The sequence below is a fragment of the Macaca fascicularis genome, chromosome 1, assembly GCF_037993035.2.
Source record: "Macaca fascicularis isolate 582-1 chromosome 1, T2T-MFA8v1.1".
NCBI classification, from domain to species: Eukaryota; Metazoa; Chordata; class Mammalia; order Primates; family Cercopithecidae; genus Macaca; species Macaca fascicularis.
The window spans coordinates 123,027,610-123,043,626 of record NC_088375.1 but is presented as its reverse complement, the minus strand read 5'-3'; the positions used below and the strand labels follow the sequence as shown (position 1 = coordinate 123,043,626).

At 40.9% G+C, this 16,017-nt stretch overlaps 1 protein-coding gene across 1 annotated transcript; it reads left to right on the top strand.

The window, feature by feature from the left end:
* Positions 1 to 1,800: 1,800 nt before the first annotated feature.
* LOC102117287 (chitinase acidic) lies at positions 1,801 to 11,118 on the top strand. The gene is given in 12 exon segments (XM_065547066.1): positions 1,801 to 1,825; positions 3,022 to 3,051; positions 3,530 to 3,731; positions 5,867 to 5,923; positions 6,991 to 7,079; positions 8,331 to 8,505; positions 8,687 to 8,810; positions 9,104 to 9,179; positions 9,182 to 9,288; positions 9,733 to 9,843; positions 9,931 to 10,072; positions 10,817 to 11,118. Coding segments are annotated over 12 exon segments (1,386 nt in total). The 3' UTR covers positions 11,065 to 11,118.
* Positions 11,119 to 16,017: the final 4,899 nt, after the last annotated feature.

The window sequence follows — 16,017 nt, the reverse complement described above, 5'->3', positions numbered from 1 at the left end:
ATATGTTTTCCCCCAGGATTTAACTGTTGTCATTCATGAATGGAAAATAAAATTGGAGTTTATTTATCCTAAGCCTTCCTCCCACACCCCTCCCCATAGGAAGACTTGGTTTCTATTATATTAGAGGCAGGTTCTGTATTCTTTTTGATTCCGTGAGTTTCTACATATCTTTCAAATATATTGATTTGTACTTATTAGCGTTGGTTTCGATTGCTTACAAAATTAAAGCTTAAGTGATATAAGCACCAAATACAGTCTCGGGCACATTGTAGGTACTTGTAGTGTTTGTTGATATGATTATTTTCACAATTGAAACTTTCCCTGAACAACACACACTAGGGCCTGTTGGTGGGGGTGGCAGGAGGGAGAGCATCAGGAAAAATAGCTAATGCGTGCTGGGCTTAATACTTAAGTGATGGGTTAATAGTGCCAGCAAACCACCATGGCACATGTTTACCTATGTAATGAAACTGCACACCCTGCACATGTACCCTGGAACTAAGATAAAATAAAATAAAATATTTTCCTGGCAGCACTTCTATTAGACTTTTTCTGGTTCTGAGAGTAGAACCAAACACTTAACCTACCGATCATAGGAAAAATGGATACAATTTAGTTTCCAAATGTGGTAAATGGAGAAACCTGTCTGGACTCACAAGAACTCTGCTAAAGTGCTGAAATCCCATAATGAGCACTCATATTGCCGCCAACTGCATTCCTGGTATTGTCACAAGACAGTATCATATAAGCAATACAGAAAATATGTGCTAGAGCACATAAAGTACATCAGAAGGAGAGATCATTAAGATACAAAGAAAAGATCTGAGTTGGACTTTGAAGAACTGCTAAGATTGGGATGGACGGTGAGGATAAGGAGACACTGCAGGCAAGACACTACAGTCAAGGAGTGGAGAAACAACTTGAGCAAAGACATGCAAGGCATGTTTGAGGACAAAGAATAGACCTTTGGCCAAAGCAGAAATGTATTATAGAATAATAGTAGTGAATTATGTTTGGAGGGCTAGATTGGAGTTAATTTAAATAGAAAATTCTAGAAATGGTCAAGCTGAAATTCTATGAAGTGACTCATTTCAATATCATCAACATTATTTCTATCCATTAGCAACATAAAATAGTTTTTAGGGGATGTAATTTGAAACTATGGAACACCAGAGACTTATTGATGACTTTCAGCGGGGACATTTTGAGATCCAAACATTCTTAAATAAAATTATCACATAGTAATGACTTGAAGCCATTCCAAAAAACAAGTGTGAATAGAATATTCAGAAAATAGCACCTAAAGAGGGAAGATTTCTTAGGCACTGATTGTACAAATTACATATGAATAATTCCACGAGGAAAAAAGGTTTAAGAACAGCTAATAACTTCCAAAGGTTTTTTTTATTTATTTTTCCATAAAGACTTGCTTTGATGCCAGACACAAAATGTCCACAACAGAAAATTTAATCACAGTATCTAAACAGATGCTTATCAGCCCTTGGAACTGCCAAAAAGCTATTAAACTGGTGGTTTCCATGGTGATGGTCTCCACCACCCTGTTAGGAACCATGACATTGTTCTGTCCTTTTTGGGCAGAGAAGGTGGTGATGCTGGTGGTGGGAGGGTGTAGGTTGAAGGTCTTGGGAGGGTGTTTGTAGAAGAGAAGGTCTGTTGATTTACTGATCAGCTACTTACACATCTGGGTCAAATTGTTTCTCCATTTGGAAGCCTTTGTGATAACCATGGAATCAGAACGTATAAAAATCCAACCTAGCAGGAGTGGTACTGACTGCAACCATGGCAAAGCTTATTCTCCTCACAGGTGGGTTTGTAATCAAAGATTGACCCTTCGTCTTATCTGGTTTCTTTTTCTCTCACAGGCTCTGACAATCATGAAGTGGTCTTCATATTACATCTCTATACTTTTCCATTCTTCTTTCATCATTTCAAATTTCAAGTGAATCTTGTTATATACAAATCAGTCTGCCTCTCGTTCTCTTAACCTCAACTGACTCTGGTAACATTTCTGCTTTTGTTAATCCCACAGACCTAGTCCTAAAGGAAAGGCTTACTTTCTCCCACTGTTAGTCTTACTTTTTCGTCTTTTGTTCGGCCATTCCTTTTTCTTTACTCTTCTTCCTACACCGTCTCACTTTAATTGGAATAATGCTTATTGATGTGCTTGTGTCCTTGGACTAGCTTTTTCGGGGAAGAAAATCAGTAGGAACTGAGACAGAGTTATGCAAGTTGTCTTTGTTCTGCTGTTTCTGAATTATTTCTCCATTTATTCCTCTATTATCCTACTGAGTTGATGACGTACCATAAACATGTTAGAAATTAAATTATTCAAAGAAATTGATTCAGTAAGTTGTTTAGAGCCAAGTCATACCAAGAATTTATTGGTTGCTCTAGAGCTGGGATTTTCAAACTGTTTAAGCTTCAGAACCTTTTCCGAATGAAACCTCAAGCTCAATTTATAAAACAATCAGAGTAGAAGAATTGCTTTGTAGATGTCAGGGAAAGTCATCTGGAGTCTCAACCCCATAGTTCCTAGTTCTTCTCTCCTCATATAAGAGCTCCTGAAAGTCATTCCAAAAAACTCCTAATGCCCAGAAGATACTGAATTCTCTGCTTTAGCAGGTGCCTTGTCTGTTGGAAGGCTGTGTTCCATCACTCAGGTAGGGGAAGAAAGAATGGATGTGTCATCACTGAGTACAGTGACCAGTTGGTGATTTCAGGAAGTACGTCTTCCATAGATAGTAGACTTCGGACTCAGCATTCAGTAACATTTATTTGTGACATGGAAGGAGTAAGAAGAAGGCACCATGGTCATTTTTGATAAAGGTAGGGAAAGGTAGATCTACTGTTGTGTTCACTGAAAAGCCTTTGGAATCACCACTAAATTTCACTGAGGCTGTAACAATTTACGGCAAATTGGAAGGCAATCAATCCTTCAGAATTAGATTCTATGGGGTACAGACAACTGGTTCAAAGTACATGCTTTTTCTTTCTATCTAGGTCTTGTTCTTGTACTGAATGTGCAGCTGGGTAAGTCATGAACTCCATGTTTTATCATTGAATATATACATATATATATGAGATAAACCATATGAGGGAAAGAGAGCTGCTGTTTGCTTCACAGACAGATGGGTTTGATTTGGGTGTAATCTAGTGTTTTGGATTGGCTGTCACTGCTGTCCTCTTCAGCATGACCATCTGAATTATAAACTGGTACTCACTGGGCTTCATAGGACTATGGGCATCTTTTCTTAGAAGGCTGCCACCTAGGCTTATCCAAAATCCCAAAATGAGTCTGTCAAAGTTAAAAATCAACAACTCCCAAGTTACTGACTAGTTCTGAGTTAGAATCGTAGGATGCATCTGCAAGAGTGTTCATACTACCTCCCTCCACACAGAGATCAGGCATCTGAGGCACAGGGAGGGAAACAGAGGCAGGGCCAAAACTCACAGCACAATTCAGTGGCTCCTAAACCAGGCCATTGTCCCTCCTGCTGACTACACACAGGCTCTGCCTACCAGCTGACATGCTACTTCTCCAACTGGGCCCAGTACCGGTCAGGTCTGGGGCGCTTCACGCCTGACGACATCAGCCCCTGCCTCTGTACCCACCTGATCTACGCCTTTGCTGGGATGCAGAACAACAAGATCACCACCATCGAATGGAATGATGTGACTCTCTACCAAGCTTTCAATGGCCTGAAAAATAAGTAAGAGGAGGGAGATATTTAATTTGATATCCCCTTTTTCAGCACTTCCCAAACATTAATGCTTCTTAAAATGTAGTCCAGATCCATGGATCTGAGATGGGGACCAAGACTCTGCATTTCATTTTTATTTTATAATTGACAAAAATTGTATGTGTTTATCATGGACAATGTAATGTTTTGAAATATGAATATGGTGTGGAATGGCTCAATCAAACTATCAACATATGCATTTCCACAAATACTTGATATTTTTGTGGTGAGAACACTTAAAATGTACTCTTAGCAATTTTCAAAATACAATATATTGCTATTAACAATAGTTACCATGCTGTACAATATACCTCTGCAACTTATTCCCCATTTGTAACTGAGATTTTGTATCCTTTCACCAACATCCCCCCCAACCCCCACAGCACCCCAGCCTCTGCTAACCACCATTCTACTATATACTTCTATGAGTTCAACTTCTTTTAGATTCCACTTTTAAGTGAGATCATGTGGTATTTTTCTTTCTGTGCCTGGTTTATGTCACTTAACATACGTTCCTCCAGGTTTATCCACATTGCTGCAAATGGCAGGATTTCCGCCTCTTTTTAAAGACTTAACAGTATTCATTGTCTATAAATACCACATTTTCTTTATCCATTCATTCATCGATGGGCACTTAGGTTGACTCCACATCTTAGCTATTGTAAACAGTGCTGCAATGAACATGGAAATTCAGATATGTCTTCAACACGCTGATTTCATTTCCTTTGGATATAAACCCAGTAGTGTAACTGCTGGATCATATGGTAGTTATTCTTTCAATTTTTTGAGGAACATCCATACTGTTTCCATAATGGGTACACTAATGTTCATTCCCACCAACAGCGTGCAAGAGTTCCTTTTTGTCCACATCCTCTCCAACACTTGTCTTTCATCTTTTTGATAACAGCCATTCTAACTGGATTGAGTGGTGTCTCATTTGATTTTGATATATATTTCTCTGTTGATTAGTGATGTTGAGCATTTTTCATACACTAGTTGACCATTGGTATGTCTTCTTTTGAGAAATGTCTATTCAAGTCCTTGGCCCATTTTTTAATCAGGTTATTTGCTTTCTCACTACTGAGTTATAAACATTTCCTATATATTTTTGATACTAACCCCTTACTTGACATATTGTTCCCAACTATTTCCTCCCATTCCATAGGTAGTCCCTTCACTCTGTTTCCTTTGTCATGCAAAAGCTTTTTAGCTTGATGTAATCCCATTTGTCTATTTGTGCTTTTGTTGCTGCACTTTCGAGGTCGTATCAAAAAACTTCTTGTTGTAGCTCTTGGAGTTTTACAATTTGTAAAACCTCCAGTAGTTTTACAATTTGAGGTCATAAATTGAGGTCTTTCATTCATTCTGAGTTGATTTTGTTCAGTTTAGTCATATTTAACGGAAGGAAAGTACAGGTGATTGCCACTATCAGTAATGGTATTATCGTGAATGCAGCCACTAGAATTTAAGTCACAATGACTCAGAGAAAATAAACTCCTTTACAGCAGTGTTTCTGAAAGTGTGGTCCATTGACTCCTTGCCTCAAAATCATGTGCGGTACTTGATTAAAGTGTTAGTCCCTACTGCAATCCAACCTAATTGGAATCTCAGGGGAAGAGGTGATAAACCCAGATTTTTAATCTTGTCCTCCCACAACCCTTGCACTTAATTATTACATACTTTTATGTTTGGGAATGTCTATTCCAGAGAATGTGTATAATTTCAAGCCAATTAATTTATGTTAATGTTACAGAGGCTACGAATGTAATTAAGCTCAAGCAACATTTACTATTTTATCTGATGGAATAGAATATTATATTAGCTATTGATGCTTTTTAAAGTTACGCGTATCAAAGTTACTGCCAATACACAATATTTTTTAAAGCCCAGTTTCAAAATTTAGATTTCCCTAGGGAACCCTGAGTGCATTCATGACAAGAACAACACAAAGAATTTTTATAAAGGAAGTTTTCAGTAGCGGAGGAAAATTGTTCTACAAAAGGCAAAACAAAAATATCTGACCAGATCCAATACTAAGGCAATGCATTTTAAATGGAGGGAGTCATAAATTTTGAAATTTATCTGTTTCTATCCTTGCTCTACAGGAACAGGCAGCTGAAAACTCTCCTGGCCATTGGAGGCTGGAACTTCGGGACTGCCCCGTAAGTCTTCTTGGAGAGCATGTTGTTTGTTTGCTATTGAGAATAAGTTAGCCCCATGTGATCACTGTCCCTTTAGACTTCACAGTCTAAGACAGGGTATTGAGGATGTACATAAACAAATATATGAATTAAATAAGTCGCTACACCAGAACCACAATATTAAGTGGAACACATTTTATTTCATACATTTAATTTTTGGTGGACATTTTGGGTTAGAAGTCACAGCCTTTAACCCAAAAAGATTCAAAGTCTTTCTTTCCAAGGAGAATTGGGTGGCTCTAGGGGAAAACTAAACTTGAATTTAAACTGATAGGATATTAGCATTGCAGAGATTCTTATGTATCATGCATTTATTAAACAAACATTTAATAGCAACAACAAAACAATATGTGAGCTGTGTGCCAGGTGCTGCTTGACATGTTGCTTTAAGAACCATAACTCACATCATCTTCATATTTACTCTACGGCACACATACTATAAGTATTATAATCTTTATTTTACAGATGAGGAAACTGAAGTACAGAGAGGGTTTAAGTAACTTGCCCAAGATCATACAACTAGTAGGCATCGTAACTGCCTCTGCAGTTTGGCTACAGAGTCCATTGTTTCTAAGTATTACAGTAGGCTGCCCATTATTACTGAGCATATATTCTGTGGCAGACATTGTCAGGCTAAAGATAAGAATAAGATACTATCCTTGGCTTTGAAGAACTTCTTCTGAAATGGAAGACTGAAAAAAATGAACAATGACAGTGCAATGTGATAAATGCCATGCTAGAGGTCTGCAGAGTACAAAAGTAAACAAGGAAAGAGAGTACCTAAATCTGCTCTGGGGCAGCATCAGAAAGTGTTTCCTAGAGAAAGTGATGCCTGGCTCAGTCTTGAAAGAAACTGGTGTTAACCAATTAAGTGAGGATGGGAATGGCACAAATGATATACAGATAAGTGTGAGCAAGTGGGTGAGTAATGGCTGTGAAGTTGCATGAAGAACCAGACAATGTGAGAACTTTCATATTATGTTCAGCAATTTGCACTTTACCTTTGACACAATGGGACTGTTTTGAAGAATTTTAAATAGTAGAGAGCTGGCTTTAACCATAGAGGACAAATTAGAAGGAGATGAGAAGGCATGGATAGAATTAGGAGGTTTTTGCAGTAAATCAAGGAAGAAATGATCAGGGCCCCAACAAAGGCTCTAACACTGAGGGAAGAAGAGGATGTATATACGAGATATCAAGAGGATAGAATCAATAGGATTTGGAGATCAACCGGAAATGGGAAACGGAGAGGACCCCCAGTTTTCTGACATTGACGATGGGTTTGATTTTAATGCTATTAAGTAAGACGGTAAATACAGGAAGAAGTGTAGATTTGAAAGAAGAAGAACTGACCTTGAACTTGATGAGTGTGAGGTATCTGTAGGGCATCCTAATGGAATGCCCAGTAGACATCAGATAAATATCAATCTGGAGTCTAGGACAAAAAAGCTTGACTTGATATACTTGGTTTTTAGACTTACTGTCTCCCAAGACAGATTGTTTGCTATACCATGCTATGTAACAGATCATCACCCAGCCTCTGAATAGTTTCAGTGTTAAGTAATAGGTGAAAAGTCAATTTCCTTACTTGTTGAATTGCTCTAATGATCAGAAAGGAATATCTCTTTTCTTGGCTGGAACATGCCTCCAGTCATAACTTATAACTTCTGGTCATTGTTTCTAGTTCTGCCTGCAGAAGCAACAGAAAATAAGGCTACACCTTTTGCAATATATGGGCTTAATGTCTTAAGACAGCTGTAACGCCTTGCCTATAATTTCTCTTATTCCAGTTAAATATCTTAGTTCCTTCTACCAATAACAACAAGACAATTTTCAGGCCCAGCCTTCACTGGAACATACTCTGGCATGCCCTAATAGTGCAATTATAAGAACTAAACCCAGTACTCCAAATGAGGTTATAGTCACACAGATACAGGTGGATTAATCTCTAGCATTGAATGGGAACCTATCATCTAGCTGTTACCACCTTCCTCATTGGCCAATTCACCATTTTATTTGTTGGGAAGTCAGTCCTATAAAGTAGTTCATCTACTTTATGAAACAAATTTCTATACTGCTGGATGTAGGGTATCACTGCAACTATAGCTTCAAAGTATAGAGATACAATGGAGCTCTGGTGGTGGTCTGAGACCTGGGTTTTGGTCATTACCTACCTACTAACTCACTGTGGGACTTTGGTGAAAGTCTCCTAACTCTTATGCATATTAGATAGCCATAAAATTCAATAATAGTATCTATCCTATCTACTTTATTAGGTTGTTGAAAGACTAAAGTAAAATAAAATATGTGAAAGCAATTTAAGAAAGAGGAGCATTATACAAACATATGTTTATTATTATTATTTAAGGAGCTAAAATCAGCATCATAGATGTCCTATTACGCCTTATTATTCTGTAGGAAATGCATCAAGCTTTTGAGCAGGAGGCCAAGCAGAGCAACAAGCCCAGGCTGTTGGTCACTGCTGCAGTAGCTGCTGGTATCTCCACCATCCAGTCTGGCTATGAGATCCCCCAGCTGTCACAGTGAGTTATGTGCCTTATCTTCAAACTCCTGGAGGTGTCACTCGGGCACACTAGGCTTGTCCTTGGTCTGGCTTGCTATTCAAGGACCTTGTTTAGGAGGCTTTAGAAGTGGTGTCCTGTGCCTGCGTGGGTGTGGGAAATGACCATCAGAAATGATTTTAAATCCTCTACCCCACCTCAGGTACCTGGACTACATCCATGTCATGACCTATGACTTCCATAGCACCTGGGAGGGCTACACTGGAGAGAACAGCCCCCTGTACAAATACCCGACTGACACTGGCAGCAACGCCTACCTCAATGTGGTGAGTCCCTGTACAGATGCAAGTGCAGACCAGAGATGATGATGTTAATCACACAGAGACTCTGACGCATAGTAAACACAAATTCTGCAAGTGTCTCACTTAAACAACTATCCTCACGTTGATCATATTTCATTAATTACAACTTCACCAAAATGTTTTGGGGAAAAAAAAAAAAAACTACTCAATCTGCAATTAACAGCATACAGTTTCACCTGTTGGAATAGGGGACTAATAAAACTAATCACTGGGTCCTCATCTGGTTGCGCCCTGTAACTAACCCACTGCCATTGCAGGATTATGTCATGAACTACTGGAAGGACAACGGAGCCCCAGCTGAGAAGCTCCTAGTTGGATTCCCTACCTATGGACACGTCTCATCCTGAGCAACCCCTCCAATGATGGAATTGGTGCCCCCACCTCTGGTGCTGGTCCTGCTGGGCCCTATACCAGGGAGTCTGGGACATGGGCTTACTATGAGGTACATAGATTGGACTGAAAAGTGCTCTGTGAATTCCATACACTGTGCCTTAGGGTAGCTAGAATCTGCTGAAATCTTGAATGTTCATTCTGTCTCTGACCTAAATACTTTAAACACAGCTGCTTAAAGTGCTTAAATAACATTCATTTACATAATCCAAATGAAGAGCATTTAATAATGCATAATATCCCTTCACATGACAGACTACCTTTTTCATGTAATTTATATTAGCACACAGGTAATAAAATAAATATACCTCTCATCTTACTGTGGGTTCCCAAAATCATTTCACGAGCAACTTGATCCTCTTTACTACATATAAAAACCTGTAATTAGAAATTGAGCAAAACCCCAACTGGAAACATGAAAGAAGAAAAATTAGAAACATGTTTTTCTTTAATGGGAGTAACATTTAAAAGATTTGAATCTCTTGACTTTTGAAAGATCCTGAAAAATGGAGCCACTCAGGAATGGGATGACCCTAAGAAAGTGCCTTATGCCTATCAGGGCAATGTGTGGGTTGGCTATGACAACGTCAACAGCTTCAATATTAAGGTAAGATCAGTCCCTTGAATATGTTGAGGTCCCAGCCCTGAGTCCCAGAAAAGCAAGTGATTCCTGTTATCCTCTTTCTTTAAACAGCCTCAATGGCTTAAGAGCAACCAATTTGGAGGCGCCATGGTCTGGGCCATTGATCTGGATGACTTTACTGGCACTTTCTGCAACCAGGGCAAGTTTCCCCTAATCTCCACCCTGAAGAGGGTCCTCGGCCTGCAGAGTGCAAGTAAGGGACTAGGCGGGAATGCCCAGGTATATAAATGCCCCTTCTCCAACTCAAAAAGCAACCCTGATGTCTTCCCACCTACCCTCTGCCCAGGGATCCTCTTTCCACTTCACCTCACTGCTCCTGCCCAGGTGAGAGACAGGTTCCACCCTTGAACTGCCATGTCAGGAACATTATGCACTTATGGGAAGCCAGGCCTAACTGGGTGGGTGTTCTAAGTCTGCTAAGTCTTAAGGGTGTGGAAGAGCCTCAAGAAATTATACTAACATCAGTATAAGTATCTACTTCTCTATGAACCGCTTATTCAAAGTCTTTCTCAGCCCACCTGGGGAGATTTAAGAAACCCCCACCAATGCTCACATATCTCCAGTCTGTGATTCAGGGGACGTATCAATTCTCTAAATTTTTTCCAGATTTTTCCTAGAATTTATTGGTTCACCATGTATGCCCAGATTCTAAAAAAGTGTTTTGCATACATTTGGTGGTTAGTAAATATTTTTTGAGTGATTTGGATGTTATAAGGAAAGAGCAACCTTTTTTTTTACAATTGAAGGCAGGCTGGCTTGACACAATAGCTTTACTTAACTCCTGAACATGGAGCTACTTTCTCTTCTGAGTTACAGAGATCCAGAGCCAGCTGCATCCCACCTCCACACTTCCACTCCCACAGTTCTCTTCACCTCTAGGTGAAGCTTAGAGCCTCTCCCAAGCCCACTAGTCTGCTCTTACTGCTCTGTGTTTCAGGCTGCACGGCTCCAGCTCAGCCAACCAAGCCAACAACTACTGCTCCCAGTGGGAACAGGAGTGGGAGCAGCGGCTCTGGAGGCAGCTCCGGAGGCAGTGGATTCTGTGCTGGCAAAGCCAATGGCCTCTACCCAGTGGCAAATAACAGAAACGCCTTCTGGCACTGCGTGAATGGAGTCACGTACCAGCAGAACTGCCCGGCCGGACTTGTCATCGACACCAGCTGTGATGGCTGCAACTGGACATAAACCTGACCTAGTCTATATTCCCTAGAGTTCCAGTCCCTTTTGCTTAGGACGCATTGCTCCTACCTAAAGTCCTGCAATAAAATCAGCAGTCAAAACCTGAGTGTCCTTGGTGTTAAGTGATGTAGGTGGAAACCTTTTCTAGATATGAAAGCAGGGGCTATGCATGGGGGTGGAGTGGTGGAGTAGAGTGTGGGAGGAAGTGGTGGAGCTAAAGCACCACAGTCTTCTATCTGCCTATGTTCATCTGCATGAAGGTTGGAAACCATAAGGAGGAAATGTCTGAATGTTTGGTGCATGGGTGAGATGACATGAAAAGGATAGGTCTGTCACCGGGCAGTTTTCCTCAGGAAGGAGCTGAGGTGCTTCCATGAGACTGGGGGACATAGGCAGTGCTGCCTGGCTTGCTCAAGGAGTGGAAGACCGGGACATTCTCTCCACTTCTACTGAAGACCTAGAGCTGTTCCAGCACCTCCTGGACTGACAGGTTTGGGAAGATTTGTGCAGTACACTCCATGTAGGGTGTCTCCCTAGCCCATGGGCCAGCCAGGCTCCTTTTCTCAGGAGACGACATATACCATTGGAATCGCAGTGGTGGCCCCCAGCTGCTGTGCTTGTATGCATACCCACTCCGATGGCTTGGCTGATTGACTGGGATAGGCATCAGGCTCAAGAGGGCCAATAAGATCATCACACCTCAGCATTTGCAGCTGGGAACAAGGAATTGCCTGTCATCCCTCACGTGAGTGGGTCTGTAATATGTAAGCTCAGGAGCTGTAGCAAGGGACTAGGGAAGGAAAGTCGTCCTAGATGTAGAGCTGAGCTACAGAGAAAAGCCAGGATGTGACATGAGAGAGAACATGTACCGATAGATGGCCGTCTTCTTCTTCTTCTTCTTCTCCTTCTCCTTCTCCTTCTCCTTCTTCTTCTCCTCCTTCTCCTTCTTCTTCTTTTTCTTGAGATGAAGTCTCACTCTGTCAGCAGGCTGCAGTGTTGTGGCATGATCTCGGCTCACTACAACCTCTGCCTCCCAGGTTCAAGTGATTCTCTTTCCTCAGCCTTCCAAGTATCTGGGATTACAGGCACGTGCCACCATGCCCAGCTAATTTTTGTATACTAACTGTATACAAAAATACTAATTGTATTTTTAGTAGAGATGGGGTCTCACTGTGTTGGTCAGGCTGGTCTCAAACTCCTGACCTCAAGTCATCCACCCACCTCGGCTTCCCAAAGTGCTGGGATTACAGGCGTGAGACAGCTTGCCTGGCCAGATAGATGGCTTTCTAGCTCTTGATTATGGTTCCTTCCTGAGGCCCAGATGCACTTTTGCCTATGGATTTTGTGAAATATCCCTATAACTACATAATAAATTCCTCTTTGTTGCTTAAACTGACTAAAGTTTGTTTCTTTTACATGCAAATGAAAGAAACCTCAATAATGTAATGAGAATATAAAGGCTCATTTCTTTTTTCTGGCATTCTTACTATGTGTCAAACTGTTCTAAGTGTTTTACATGTATTTTCTTCTTTAGTTTTCCTAGCAACTTTATGAGGTGGATAACGTTAACTCCAGGAAACTGAAGTAGAGACGAATTCTTTAACCTGCCCCAAATCACACAGCTAGTTATTCGCAGAGCCAGACACATAGCCAGGTGGGCTGGCCCCAGAGCTCACAGTCTTATCTACTATGTTTTACCTGCCTCCCTTGACACACACCACATTGTTCTCATGGGAGATGACAGCACTGGTGGCAGTGATGAGGCACACACCACTCTCTGGGCAACATCATTCATTCATAAACTCACACCATTTATTGATTATTATGTGTCAAGTGATATTCTAGGTACTGAAGACATAGTGGTAAAGAAGACGTACTCTGCTCTCATGGGGATTATATTTTGCTGGCGGAAGTGTTAGATGATAAATAAGCAAATGAACAAATGAGAAAAGTAAAACAGTGATAGAAAGTGACCAAAAGAGGAGACTACTTTATTTTGAGCAATCCCAGAAGGCTTCTCTGAGGAGGTCCTATACAAGATGGCCTTGACAGTCAAAAAGAGTTGTCTGTTTTGGGATCTGGAAAAAGTGTGTTTTGCGCAGAGGGACTAAGTACAAAGTCCTTGAGGTAGAAATGAACATGGAGTGTTAGATACAAGAAGCCCAGTATGGCCATGAGGTGGTGGGTACAGGGAAGAAATAGGCAAGGGTCAGATCATGCAAGGGCTTGAAACATGGTTAGAAGTTTGTGTTTTATTGTAAGTGGGCTGCAAAGCCATTGGAAAGTGATAGCAGGGATGAGGGGTGGTGACAGGATCTAAATTCAACATTGATGAGATGAAGTTGGAATAGGATTAAAGAATATCGGAAAATGGCACTGTTGGTGATGGTAGCCAATGGATTGACCGAGCACTTGTTTGACATGCCTTGAAGATTGAAGACATAGAAGTGGGGGACTTGTGTCTTCAATGAGCAGAGGAAGGCAAGAGACAGTAAAAGTGGGTATCACTAGTAATGTCATTATATTTCTAGTCAAAGAATGATGACAACTGGAGTAAAATAGAGCATAGAAATTTTGGGGATGGCTTTTGAAAGGAGTTGCCTATTTAGGTCACTACTAAGGTAAATAGCACCAAGGGGGGACATGGGGATGTGGGGCTCTGGAGTTAATGAAAAAATGACATGATATCAGCTGTTGGCTTTGAGGAAGAGCGTCTTTGAACAACATGGTGTCCAGTGGCTAAATCAAAGTGTTTTTCAAAACTAGCACCTTTTTCAATGCCACTATTTTCCCACAAAGATTAATTCTGCCACCATTTCTAGAACATGGAAATTACTGCAGCCAAAAAAGGTAGCATCTCCTCTATTTTTCTTCCCATTTTTACATATTCATTGATCATTCAAATGCATGTTTACTGTGCACCTACTGTGTGCAAAAAGAGGGTGAGCATGAGCTAGCTCCCCTGACCACTCTGACCTCACCTCCAACAACTCTCACTCACTCCATTCCAACTACGTCATCTTCTTGCTGTTTCTCAAGTATTCCAGGCATGTCTTGCCTCAGGGCCTTCATACAAGCTAGAACACACTTTCCATAGATTTCCATTTGACTCTTTCCCTCACTTTCTTCAGGCTTTTCCTGGAAGTCACCTTCTCAGTGAGGTCTTTCCTAGTCACTCAACCTAATTTTGAAACCTCTTTCTCCACCTCTCCCTGCTGCGCTTCTCTTGCCCTTTCTTGACACTCATCACTACCTGACCTACCATTCATTTAGTGTATTTATCTTTTTTATTGTCTACCTCCCTCATTAGAATTAACCCCCATGAGGAAAGGTATTTCTGTTCACTGCAACATTCTCACTGCCTAGAACAAGGCCTGGCATATTATAAGAGAATAAATACTTGGTGAATTAATAAATGAATTAGGTAAAGGAAGTGAGATAGGAATTAACAAGCTGACCCCTCATGTCAGGTGGTGTGTGGTCTATGGCACACTTCTCTCAGCAGACACAAAGGATTGGGTACGCCTGCAGTTTCATGCAGGTCAGTCCTGGGTGCCTACCACTTACAGGAGGATGAATGCTCTCTTCTGGTTACCTGCCTGCATTTTCCCATCCCCAGGCATAGAAGATAACATCTTATGCCCTGACTGTGCTAAGAGGAATAAAAAGATGATGAAAAGATTAATGACAATAAAGAAGTAGCAGCAACCTGTTTGAATACAATGTAAGAGACCAGAATATGCCACCTCAAAATAAGTATTATTTTGATTTGAAGGCAACCGAAAAGAGTCACATACAAGAGAAACTCTCTGCCTTCCCACTATATGCTAAAAAAACAGGACATACGTTTTTAAAAGTCTCTTCTCCATTCTCTACCAGGAAGGACCAATGGTGGTGAGCCTGTAGATGACTTGCATCCCAATCATTTCTGTGTGGTGTCCTGACCATATTTGGTGTCTCCTGATGCCTTGAGTACTGACTTATTAAACATTTAGCTGTACAGAAAAAAAAAAAAAACAAGCTGAATATTTCAAACATCGGGCAATGTACTTTATATAGGTTATGTCCTATTTAGTGAGTATTGTCCCCAGGTTTCAGAGTGAGGAAATCGAGACCTTGTGAGGATAAGCAACTTGCCAAGGATCACAGAGCTGGTAATTAATGGACCTCATTCTCAAAAATTAGGTCTTTCTGGCTCTCTTTAAACCACAATGCTGCCTTGCACAAATCAATGTCACAATGACTTGAAGAGGGACTTCCAGGGTGGAGCTGTCGCTTAGCAGCCAGTCTTAGTCACACTCTTCCTTTTCTTGGCTTAAGTCCCCACGTGAGAGTGGCAGCTCATGGAAATAATACATGAGAGGGCCAGGATTACTGGAAGTTCCTCTGAGGACCTGTTCTTGCCCAGAACTACTGAGAAATCCGGAAGGTCCATGCTATCTTCTCTACCTGGGAACTTGAGAAGAACCAAAACCATATCATGGATCAGACAGCCATACATCTGGAACTTTGGTAAGGGTAATCATGTTCTTGGACTCTAGTAGATGTATGAAAACTCATCTTTTCAGCATTGGAGCCTAACTGGAAAGAAATAGAAAAATAGAATATTCACAAGGTCTCTGATTACACAAGGTCTCTGATTCTGGATGGAGGCAGAAAGAGCGTTCCACTCACCAAATCATGTGCTTCAGCAAGGGCCAGCTTCCATCTTAATAAACCTGCACTGGTTTTTTCATTTGCACAAAGATACCCTTGGAGCTAGGGGCAGCCCTCGGTATGGAGGTGGTAAAGAGGAAATGCCTTAATATTTGCTAAATACCAAATATAGGTTAGTCCCTCACCATGTAAGATTTGTCCTTGTGTTAGCTCTGAAATTCTTATGGCATCCTTAGGAGGACAGAAATGATTCATGCCATTTTAGAGATAAACCAAGGCTTAGGAAGTTTAAGTACCTTCCAC